The 12,501-nt window shown below is 45.9% G+C and overlaps 1 protein-coding gene across 16 annotated transcripts in view; it reads left to right on the top strand.

Annotated features, from left to right (window-relative positions):
• Positions 1–12,501, top strand: part of LOC143425498 (uncharacterized) — a 101,581-nt gene that overhangs the window by 50,373 nt on the left and 38,707 nt on the right. Inside the window, exon 1 of one of the 16 annotated variants that reach the window (XM_076898351.1) lies at positions 9,999–10,050. The exons of the other annotated variants lie outside the window; for them this stretch is intronic. Coding sequence (XP_076754466.1) covers positions 10,034–10,050 — 17 coding nt within the window. The 5' untranslated portion in view covers positions 9,999–10,033. Of the gene's footprint in view, positions 1–9,998; positions 10,051–12,501 lie in introns of those variants that run through there. 16 annotated transcript variants of the gene reach the window in all.

The following is a 12,501-nucleotide window of genomic DNA, read 5'->3' as shown; positions in this document are numbered from 1 at the left end:
TCGATTTTTCTTCGACGTTTGCTCCGCAGCTGTACGTTTCGAGAGAAAAAACTACGAAACGCCGCGAATAACTAACGCATACAAGTACGCGGTTATCGATCTACATTCGAGACGGCGTGATTTATGCCAGAAGTACGCGTAGACGATTTTTCATAATAAACGAGTAAACCGGAAATGGTGAGAAAAATGCGTACTCATAGAAAGACCGGTGATAGCAATTGCGTCGCTGTCTCCTCTTGCACGCGAAACATACACAACTTTGATACATTGAAACGCGTGCAATACTTCGTTCGAAATTAAAGAACTCGGGACCGGTTTGCCGAGCCTAACTATACTTCTAACAGAACGGTGACTCACGTACCGACTGTATAAAATGCTGAAATCAAATTTCCTCTTCCCTCCGTGCATGCACGCGGACATCGGTATTTCAATTCCGTTTCAAAGTCCACAAAGGGATTAATTGTTAAGTATCGTATCGTATTGGGATCGCGCGTTAATAGAAAACGGTATAAGGTTCTTTCCTTTAAATTGCATTCCCCCACCGTGAGTCCGTGTTTTCGCTTTATTCAATTTCTTTTTTTCAAGCACGATGATCCGCAACAAAAGCATGCGAAAATTAATTATAATCGTATATCAAATTTGTTAATTTTATGGATCGGTTTCTTTCCGCAGGACGTGACTCATTCGTCCATTAATCGCCAACGACCGCGGAGGGACGCGTGTCTGAGCGGTTGATTCTGTTTTCCTGCAAAATTTACGTTATCGCAAACGTAGCGCGTGGTCGCTATTCGCTTTCCACGGAACGAGTTCCGCGAAAACGCGCGGTGACTTATACTCACGACGCAGAAACATAGTAGGACACGTTTTCGAGACATTCTCGTAGGCAACCTCGTAGGTGCCTCCTTTTTGCTTCCCTTAATTTACGTTCACGAGGACAACGCGTGCCGCGTGCTTAACATTGACTTTCGATTAAACGTCTCTGTTCGTGGTAGCCTGCGATCTCCATGGGCGTCGTTCATCCATGAAACGATGGTTACTAAGCATAACTGCCTCCTGGACCGCGCCGATAAGGCGATATAAATTGCCGTTACCACGTGTACCCGTCCGCTAATGCGAACCCTTGCTGTGGAAAAATGCTTCTCAACGAGCCAACATTTTTCATCCTCGACGATGCTACTTTTCGTGCCGGTCGAATTAATGCTTGAATTACGGCTGATTAATAATTGCATTCATTTCATTGTTTCGAGGAGCCTGGTACAAGAAAGAAAAAAGTTTGCGGTATTCGCAAGGTCACGCGTGTGTAACCGTAGCAACGTATTCGAGCGTTAAAAAGAATTTTTCGTCCGTTTCATTGCAGCACGTTTCGTTTGCGCGCTCGACTTTCCTTCCGATTGCGTAATCGTCTGTCCCATTTATCGGTGGAGCTTTTTCGATGCAATGGGTATAGACGAGCTGAATCCGTAAAAGGGCCGATGGAAAGGGAAAGGAACGCGAAGCCTCAGGTGTATACAGAGAGTGGTTTGTAAAATGGTCGAACGATAATGATGAGATTCGGGAAAATCAAGAAGCGAACTTGTTCGGTATTCGCAAAGAGGAATAATTGCAAAGGATCTCGAAAGATGCCAGTGTCGATTAGGCTCGGCGTGCAGTCGAGGCGCGCACGCGTCCCTGAAACAGTTCCAGCTTAGGCCTGAATTTGGCCAGCGTGTCACGTTCACCGGTGGGACACATCGGTGGCTTTCACTTGCCGGTTGGATTCACTTTCAAAATTGAGGAGCATCATCGCCACAGCCCACCGTCGCCGCGCGACCTAACTCGATTTCGACGCGTCCTCTGTCCTTTTCACTTTTTCTATTCTCGACTAAACTCTTGGCAAACCCTTAAACAGCCAGGTTTCGCGGTTGAACGTAATAGGAAATTGAGGGTAGAAGAAAGCGATGGCATTACGGTAACGAGTTTATTAGATTTTCTGTTTACGTTGCGATCGAACGTCCGTTGCATTTCACGATCGACAGTGAAAGGATTAAAACACGTGTTAACGCAAACTAAAGCGCGGTTAGCAAATTGTCAGCAGTTGGAATTAATGAGATAGTCGTTGGCGACTGTGCAATGGCATCGGTGAACGGGTTTTGCGTAACATCGCCGCTCGTAGACGATGCTCGTTACGTCATGAAAATCTTAGCCCCCCTCCCGAATGGACGCGCGAATCGAACCGCGCGCGCTGGGTAATTTTCTTTGGACACCCTTTCGGATCGAAGATAAAACGAGGGATCCGGTTTTCCACGAAACCGATAACTGTTTCACGGCGTTCGCGGGAACGTTACCGTCGCGTTTATCCCTGATGGATTTATTAACTGGTTCTCGGTGCGTTCCACGTACGCCGCGGTAGCGTTTAGAGGCGCTCGTGACGTTATTAATGAACAGGTTCGCTTAATGGCGAAGGGTTTCCGCGATTTTTCCTTTTTCGATTACCACGTACACGATCGCACGCGTCTGATTCTAGGCGACCGTGTAAAAATTCTACAAAGTACGCGCGTTTTCAGGTTTACTCGGTTGTAAATTAAGCGGTTTATGGCGAACGTGCCCCGGGACTCGGATCGTTCCGAACGAACGATTTACTTTGCCGTTCGATCAAAATTTATTAATTGATTATGGCACGGACGGAGCCGTAAACGTATATCGCCACGTAATAAGTTACGCTTTCTTTTCGAACCAGAGATAAACGATGAACGTCCGACAAAAAGTGACTGTACTTGAAAATAACGTTACATTACGTTAACCACATCCGATTCTAAAGCGAGACCGTCTAAACTAGTCCAACGACTAACTTCCTGAAAGTGAAAGTGTCGCTCTACTTCCACGTTCGTTGCCAAATCGTCGAACAGTTCGATTTAACTTTTCGTTCTATTTGTACGTACGATTTTAGGAGATAGTAAAAACTACGATGCGAAACGAAAATTAAGAAGCAAATCCAAACAAAAAGAAAAAAAAGAAAACAAAAAAAAGAAGGAGAAAAAGAGAAGAAAAGAGAATTTCGCACTTAACGTATATTATATATTCCATTCTTAATAGATTGTTATTCTCGACAGCATAGATGCCACGCAGTATTCTCGCGCATAAATTATACGATTTCCATTACACGGAATGATAACGTGTAATTACGTAAGTCACGCGTTACGTAAGTGACTCGTTACTTACAATGAACCGAATCGCAGACAGTGGAGTGGCATCATTGCCAATTAAGAGGCAAGCGCTACTTAAAATTGACACCCTTTTCGCCCGTTCCATTATCTAGAGCGAGACTTGGCGTAAAGGGAAGACAAATTTTCCGAATAATCTCCGAATATTCCGGTAAAACCGACAATGATTACAAACGGTGGTAAAATGATGGCGTGCTTATCAGCATACTTTCGTTCGTGCTCGGTCTTAATTGAAGTTGCAATTGACAGTAGGAAGTGAAATTTCCTTGGCGAACGATCCTTTTTATGTCGTGTTTCACTTTCCGTTGAGTGCAGGCGATTACCGTTTAACACGACAGTTGGTGCGAAATTAACGCTTTATCCGATGGTCATCCAAGATATTCCGTATTCCCAATTTCGATACTTATCATCGAATAATCGTCGATTCTGAAATACTAACATTAATTCCCCGCGACGTTAATGTTTACATATTTCTGTCGAAGAGCGTTTTATTTGAATTATAGCTCTAAAAGCGGTTCCGAAAAGCGGTGAACTCGCGTGCGAAGAACGAGAAAGCAGACGAACGTTAACGAACGGCTGCTGGCCGAGGCTGGGGGACGCAATCAATTACGCGTTGGAAACTCGTAAATATAGGTTAATTACGATGAACGTCCCGATTGCGCGTTTAACGTTGCATAACAAAGCAAAGGACGAGGAGAGTTTCGCGGCTGACGTTGTTATGATGACGATATAAATGGAAACTCGTCTCGTTGGCTCGGTTGATCGAGCAGCCAAAAGGAAACGGTACCGGGCACAGAGTGCGTGTATCGTTGAATAATCCAGCTAAGATTCCTCTCGCTTCGCTAATTAACATCGAATCTCCTCGATTTGCGACTCGGATGCTGCCAGCGAGAGAAAGCGTTTCTGATTCCTATATCCCGATATTCCTTATCCTTTCCTTATTATTATCGTTATGGACGTTACGGAGAGCTATCGTAATTAAAAATTTCACCCCTTACCGGCAAAGTTGAAGCAAAGACTGGCGATAATCACCAGAGACGCAGAGATGGGAAAACTGATAGGAAACGGCGAAGAAACGAGCAACTTCTACGGGAGTCATTTATTAAAACTGGCACGCTGCTCGAAGTTTCGGGCGATCTTTTAGCTTGAATAATTATGCAAAACGGGCAAGCGGATCGACGCGAAGATTGCCCGATATAAGAATAAAAGATGCAACGGGATATAAGATCTCCCGTTCTCGATAAAAGTCGGAGCGCAAATCTCGCGATTGGTCTTGCAGATAATCGACGCGTAATTAACGAACCAACAATGTGGAAAACACATTTGACGCGTTCCACCATTCGCGAACACAATAGGGGAATATTAACCGTAGAAAGATTTTTATGCAGATTCGCGAACCGATTTAATTACTTTAAGCAGCCATCAGGCTTTCTATGAAATTAGCATCGAGGTGTTTCAAAAGTCAAGGAAATAGGTTTCATTGACGAGAAGGCTTACTCATTTCTGTCTAGCGTTAAATCATGACCAAAAACAGTGTGTACTACCTGTATTACTACCTGACCTCACTTGCATTCCTCGATAAAAGCGAACACGCGCACGATAAAACCCGCACGAGTTCCGCGACTCTCTAACACGACCAAATCAAATCATACTTCATCGCACCGATCAATAGACCACAGTCCACGGTGCGATAATTACTCTAGAAGAAAGAGAAAGAATAATGAATGAAACAACTTCCCGAGCTTCTCCGCGTTTCGAAAGCTCTCTCGAAAGACGTTGATTTCGAAAGGTTACGGGAGATGGTGCCGGGTACTCGAAACTGAATAGTTGGCAAGCGGTTAACGTGGAACGCGCGATGGTACTAGTTTTGATTAATGGCCGCGGAACCAGTAGTAGCACGGGTGGTCGAAGAGTTTCAACACAACAACGGCACCCTGGCGCCAGGTGATAACAGAGGAAGGAGGCACGCGGCCGCGTGAACCTGAACTCGGGAACGGGAACGGGAACGGCGAAAGGATAGTGGCGATGTTTGCGCGCGAGCCACGCTGGGAACTCTGCTGGTCGATGCCCGTGGCATCCGTAGAGAAACGGTTTACAACTGCATATCCGAGCTAGGGAAGTGTGTTACTACTCGAGCGTAACCGAGAGACCTCGACCAATTTAAATGCGCGATCGCCTTCTACGGATCCTCTTGGATATACCAACGGATTAACGGCCGATAGTTGCCGCGACGCCGCCGAGGAGTTCAACGGGGGACGACGCTCAGGAATTTACCTTTCGATTTTCTCTCGCGCGTTCGCGCTATCCTCGCTATCTACTCCTCGAGGAGATTTTTCGAATTGTTTGACACAGATTTCTCATACGCGCACCACCGGTTTTCCAACCGATGATCTCATCGATACGTCTCTTCTCTTTCGTCTCGCTACGCGACGCTTTCCGAAGCCACCGTCGCGTTCTCCTATCACCCTACGTTTTACACCCTCCGGTTGCGCAATTTAAACAATCACCTGCGTCATTCGTACGAAATCCCATTATTTAAATTCCGATCGATTCGTCCATATCAGATCACGTAACAGCGATTGGGAGTTTGTAATGCTCCGATTTATAAGCTGATTTGCACGTGAACGTGCACTTCCGTAAAATGGGGCTTATATAACCTTTTACGAATCGATAGATGTATACTCGCTCGTTAAAATGACATCTCCGTAGCGAGCGACGCGTGTAGACGTTTCTTTTATTTGAACACAAAAAAATGTAATTGGGTAGAAATAAAATTACGATATTTCTCTGAAACGGTAGATAAGTGGCAGGGTACCCTTCTGAAGAATCGCGATTGTGCTTTAGCTTGATCGTCTCGATCGATAGCGACTTCACGACTAGCTCGATCGTCGAGAAGAACAGGTGTTTACCCGCGAAAGTGCGAGTGTTGCCGTGACAAGCGATATCCGATGGAAGAGAACGTAGGCAGGCTCGTGCGTATGTAGGTAGAAGGTTGATAAGTGGCAGTGGCGTAACGAGGAGACAAGTATGGGACTTACGATCGATTTAAATTATTCCATTACTCCTTCTTATCGAATCTCCGCTGAAAAAGTACAATTTGTCACTCCCGGACAAATTTCCTTCGCATTTTCGCGTCATCTTTTTCTTTCTTTTTTCTGATCGACCATCTAAAGAGTGGACGTATCAAATTGATTCCAATCGATTAACGCGATGTTCATCTTATTATGAATTAATCATTTTCCAATTATAGGGACAAAGGAGTAACCAATACAATTTCGAAAATCCCGCTCATCGAAAGCTCTTCTCTTCTTTTTAATCGTTCTCGGTCGAGCGACTCGGCCGGGGTGGGGGATTTAAAACGCCGATCGAGCAACCAGTTTGGAATCCTTTTGTTGGGATCGGAAGCCAAGAAACTGCATAAAGTTGTCGCACCTAATTCAGACCGGGTATCAAATTCCGGCGTGTCCGTTTTCAGCGATAGAAGTGACGTCACTATTTCTCCGAATGCTATGAAATCATATTTTATGGCTGTTAAAGGACACGATCGCGTGGCTACGTTTTAAACGGTTTTGCGCAACAGCCAGGGAACCGACCGCGAAGCCGGTGTCGTTTCACGATACCGCGATTCCTTATCTTGTTATTGCGTTTGTCGCAAATTTTCCGCCGCGATCGCGAATTACCAATTGACAAAACGCGGTACAGTCGCCTACAGAAATTTCACATCTCACTATTCTCGAGTTCAACGGGAGCATATCGCGCGCTTGAAAAAATTGAATCGAAGAAGTTAGTTGATGAAGTATTGTCCAACCGGTGATACGAATAATTCGAATCGATTAGCACATTTTCCACTGTCAAAATCGCTGGCTACGCTTTATTTTAAACGTTGGAATACTTTTAAACAGTTTGCCTACAAGTGAAGGAAAATCATGAGAACCGCCTCGACTACGCGAGAGATATGAAATAATTTCGCGTTGGTACCTGTCGTCAGCTTTTTCGAGATTACCTAAAAATGAAATCGGAGTATCGGCTGCCGTGCACGCGATTGCGGGTGATGGATACAGCGGATCGGAAAAGACCGATCGAACAAAAAAGAGAGAGAGAAAGAGAGACGCAGCAGGAAAAAAAAGAGAAATATATCTGAAACGAGCGCGGCCAGTTTCGCGTGTCAATCAAATTTCCAGCAGACAGATAAAGTTTCACACGAACGGAAATCTCTTGGGGAAGCGTATTTCGATCCTGTATGACGACATTTTTCGCAATCGTCGCAAAATCCTGTAGTATTATCAATATTGAAACGTAGCGTCGAGTAGAATAACCCGGCGAACAATCGAATACTGTACCCGGTGCATTAAAAAGCGCAGATACGAATCGACGTTGATATCGATTCGAGCTCGATTCGTTTCGCGATTAGATAGTCAACGGTCGATCAGGAAAATGAATTCGCGGTTGATTAATTAGCGAGACCAATTTCAGGTTAATTGCAACATCGTTTAATTTAGCTCTTTCATTATTGTTAACGTTGGTACGTGGACCGTGCTCGAGACAGTTTTCGATTCATTTTCTAGATTCCAGATGTTTGAACGTTTAACCAGTTGTATCACGCATATGTAATAATCAGTAAGTATATACGCGAAGGAATACGTAAAACCATGGTCCTTAGATTCATAGATAGGTCTCTTTCTCTTTTCCATTCGAATTGGAATTGTACCTCTTCCACGGTTATTTCGACAAACCATGTAGGAGATGAACGTAAAAAATGTGTTAAGTTTAAATTAAATATATTAATTGGCAGCGGTGCGATTATTATCATTTGAGATTGCAATGATAAGCAAATGGAATATATAGAATAGGGGGTTAAATATAACAAATGATAGATGAGGAGAGAGCGGAAGAATAAAATAAAAAAAAGAAAGAGCGAAGAACGTTGATATTCGTTAGCCGGCTACCACAATCATCTCGTCGCGAGTCAATTTTCGCATTCGTCGAGGTAGCAGAAGCATAATTTTCCGGGGTTGTTCGGACGGGAGCATCGCGGGATAATAACCTCCATCAGGGCGTCGTTCGAATAGCCGCAATCGCGTCGGTCCGCGGGGGGAACAGGGGAATACGGGAATTAGAAGCGAGTGAAATGAACGGAAAAAGGGAAACCGTGGAGAGGAAAGTACGCGATACTGGATCGCGGCACTGTCGATTACGCGCTATACACCGACGTAATTGCATACGCAGTTACGTTTCGAGCATCATCCAGGCTCCTACCGAGTTTCACGTTCGCGATTTCTTCCGTAAGTGGAAATCCTAGTACATGTAAATCGCGCGTCTTATTTTACTGAGAATTTTCTGGTTAAAGGGATAACCACCAAGAGAGACGGTTGTCCATCGCTAAAATGTAGCCGAGTCTGTTGGATATGAAATCCGAAGAGCGCGCGATCGCGCTGCGTGGGATCCAAACGGATAATAATAGTGCCGTTTCGAAAGAAGAAAACCGAAATTCTAGAGATCTCTATCCAGATTCCGTACTTGATCCAACGTCCAATCTTTCCACATCGAACATACCAGAGCAGATTCCGTCGACTCAAAGAGTTGGTCAGCACGCGATTAAAGCACCGAGAGGCACCGCCACGAAATGAAGAGTGCTCTCGAGACGAGGTGTTGCACGCGAATCCGTGAACGAGTCGCGTCTAAGATCGGATCGCAATATACGTGGCGCGTAACGCGGTGGTCGCAAACGCGAGGCGCGGGCATGCCGCGCATGTCCGTGTTGCCATGATCGCCCTGGCCCACTGACCTATATTGTACGCGGGTACAGGTCCCGCATATACGAGTCTCGACCCACAAACGATCGATGTGTGGCTCCGGTGTGTGCCGAAGCGCTCGCCCAGGCTAGGACCTCTGCGTCGCTGCTTCCGCGTGATCTCCTCGTAGACTTCGCCACGCGGAAATCGCGTTCCACCGAACGCGACCCGTTTTCGTTGGCAGGAGTGTCGCGGCGCGCCGCGATGCCGCTATAGATGGTCGAACGTGGACGAAGTTCAGTCATCAGCCGCGCGTTCGCTCGTCGAGCGGCAACGAGGAAGCGAGTGGCGGGCACGCGCGTCCACAGTCGGTGGGAGACACCTACCAGTGATCGTTCTGTTGCAGCTACGGATTAGCAGAGATTCGATTTGCTGTCTCGTTTCGAATTGGAGGTGTTAATTTCGAGTGTTAATTTCGTCTCGTCGTTGCAACGACGTGACAATACTTTGTTTCACTGATAAATTCGAGAGCACGAGGTAAACACCGTCGAGCGTACGTATTCAACTGGTCCAGCAAAGGGTTCGGTACGCGATCTCGGCCACAGGCTCGTCCTTCCGTCGATCCGTAGACTTGGCGAGTTTCCGCGCGCGAGTCCAACGACACTCGCTCGTTGAACGAAGTAGCGCGCATCGTCGATGACGGTGATCGCGTCGCGCGAAGAGAGGGAAGAACGACACGAACGGAGCGGACAGTCGCTTAGTGGAGAGCCACCGCTCTGGAAGAAAGCCGAGGAAGGAGCCAGGTTTAGAGGGGGAGTCGTGGAACGCTGGTTCGCGACAACTGGGTGACGGCTACGTGGATACGCGCCGCCACAGTGATGCAAGGTGTTCTCCTACGCGATAAATGGTGACGTTGACAGAAGCACGAGAGCGCACCAGTTACTCGTCGAAACGCCCTGTGCCGCGCCGCGGGTGTGCTCCATTACGATCGGCCTCTTTCTTCTTCGCCGACCTTCTCGCGTCGATTGGTGAACGCGCAGGTGAATCCGTCGTCGCGGTTCTTGGCTGCTGCGATTTCGACTCCGCTCCGGGCCTGCGAGGATGCTTCTTGGAGAAAAGTAAGATCCACGGGGTGTTGATATTATATATCATACGAAAATATATTCGCGAACGTAGTTTGCCTCGATCCTCCTGCATAGAATTATTCGAAGAGCAACGCGAGATGCGACGCTGGCAAGCTGCTACTTATTATTAGCGAGGTTTGCCCGATCGCGGATGAAACGTGAGGAGTATGCTGATTTTTGTTATTGAAATCAGTTTAATACCATCGTAAAGATATCGGAGCAGCGTGGCGATGAGCGAGCCTATAAACACCTGGCGACGAACCGGTCGCGTTCTCGCGCGCAAACGTTTATCGATCACCAGTAGCCAGCCCGACGTAGATGGCTGACGTAGGAATCGCGGGACGTAGTAAGGAGCTACGCGGAAAAATTGGCCGTGCCGTTGCCTCGAGACGACGCGATGCGATGCGACGCGTCCTGTTCGCGCAGAACGGAAACAATCATTTCTCTCGGGCTGATATCAAGGTCGAGTGGCTTCGATCCGTGACGTTCTCCTCGGCCTTTGCCTGTAACACGCGCTCCTCCTCGAACCATTACGATTTCACCCGTTCTTTGCTACGTTCTTTCTCCCATTTTATCCCTTGCGCGATACCCACAACTCGAGCTTTCGTCGAGAACTACATGGAAGAAACGAAGGGAATTCATTTTTTATCGTTTCTCAATCGACTCTGTGTTCCAATTTGTTACGATTGTATCGCGAACGTTCATGAATTCACGATCGAATAAAATTAGTTTCGTTGGTTAACTCCCGATGGACAATGTAAATATTGAACAGGTGGTACAGAATCGTAAGGATTCGTATCGAGCACGGTTTTAATCGAGACGATTAAAACGGCCTGCCCATCGAGAATCGAGTGGAACTTAACATCGGGGTCATAGTTGTAATTTTATAAATACTTCTTTCGGAATTTATCATGCTTTTATCCGCGAGATAATTTATCGTTTAACGTACATTAAAATTTTAGATGTTCTTCGTTTTATCGGCAACGAATAATTTTTAAGAAAACGAGAATATAAAAATGCAAGGGAAGTCACGATAATCCTGTTTTTCGAACGTGTCTAGTGAAGTTGATAAGAGAAAATCACGTGATTCGTGTCGTGTATCATCGATGATCGAATGATGGTCAACAGGATTTTATTCGCTATATTCTTAACGATAAATAATCAATTACAAGCGTGTAATAATAAACAATTAATATTTAATTTTAAAAGATATCTTCTTTAAAAGATTTCTCTTATCAATCATGACCGGTGAACGCGTAGAACGAAACTAATTTCACCCGCGATCACGGGCAACGTAGTTTCATTTGAAAGATCGGCCAGTATTCGTTCGTTTCTTCGTAAACGATACTGAACTTTTTGCAGACCGAAGTCGAAGTCGGAGTCGGAGCCGGAGCCGGAGCCGAGCGAAACGAACGCACTTCGATCGACTTTCCGTCGAACACGCGATGCTTTTGTGCTCGGCTTGCTCTCTCGCAGTTGGATTCGTTTTTGCGTGTAACTCGAGGCAAATACAAATTGAAAAGCGAACCAGGCTCCCTTTCTGTGACGAAACTATTAAATCTCGCGATAATGCGAATTGAAACCGAAAGATCTTCCACCGTGATCGACTCCTGGACCACGGATTAATTTGCATTCGGCAAATGCTGAAGCTGATTCTTCTCCCAGCGATTTTCCTCCGTTATCGAAGGAAGCATTTGATCTAGCTCAAAAAGACAATCATGCTCGAAAAGACAAACGATGATGAAACTCGGCTGGGAAACGCAGCGATCCGCTTTCATTGTCATCGATCATTGTCTTATTTCGAAAGGCGTAGCTTTAGACGCGCGCGCGGAGCGTATTTACTTCAGCTCGATTAGTTACACGCAATAAACGAGTCGATTATGGGATTTTTTATCATCCTGTTTTTCGCTCGGTACATATGTTACTCGGTATATATGTACGTTTCAGCGGACGATTGAAATGAATCGGCGAACGTCACGGTGTTAACCGAGCTGTTCTCGAGGATCTCTCGGACGTGCTTTTGCTTTCTTGCTCGCGCCGCCCGGCAACTTGTTAAACAAATCACCAAGTAGAACATTACGCGTTCCCCCGGCGGTATTAGGAAAAATTTCACCTACGATCATTCCTTTTGCATTCCATGGCCTGCTGCGGAACAACTTCCAAGTCGTCGAATTAATTAGAACAGAAAGAAAGTAATATAGTTCTCGAGAAAAAGTTCTGTTGCTCTCTTAACTACAACTAATATTTCTCATTTTTTCTTCTCCGAGAAATTCGATAGCAGTTTTTTCACTTTATCTCCGTTTTTCTTTTTCATTAATTCGATATTAACCGAACAACTATTGCTTGTACGTTGTGGCAACCACTTTTCCGTATTATCACGGTAGAGTGATCAGAATCGAGAGATGAAACGGAGTCGAGTGGCGTTCTCGAGGGTGCAGCGATCGC

The sequence above is a fragment of the Xylocopa sonorina genome, chromosome 7 (assembly GCF_050948175.1).
Source record: "Xylocopa sonorina isolate GNS202 chromosome 7, iyXylSono1_principal, whole genome shotgun sequence".
NCBI classification, from domain to species: domain Eukaryota; kingdom Metazoa; phylum Arthropoda; class Insecta; order Hymenoptera; family Apidae; genus Xylocopa; species Xylocopa sonorina.
Note: the sequence above shows the minus strand (reverse complement) of the source record. Positions and strands in the feature narration are given on the sequence as shown.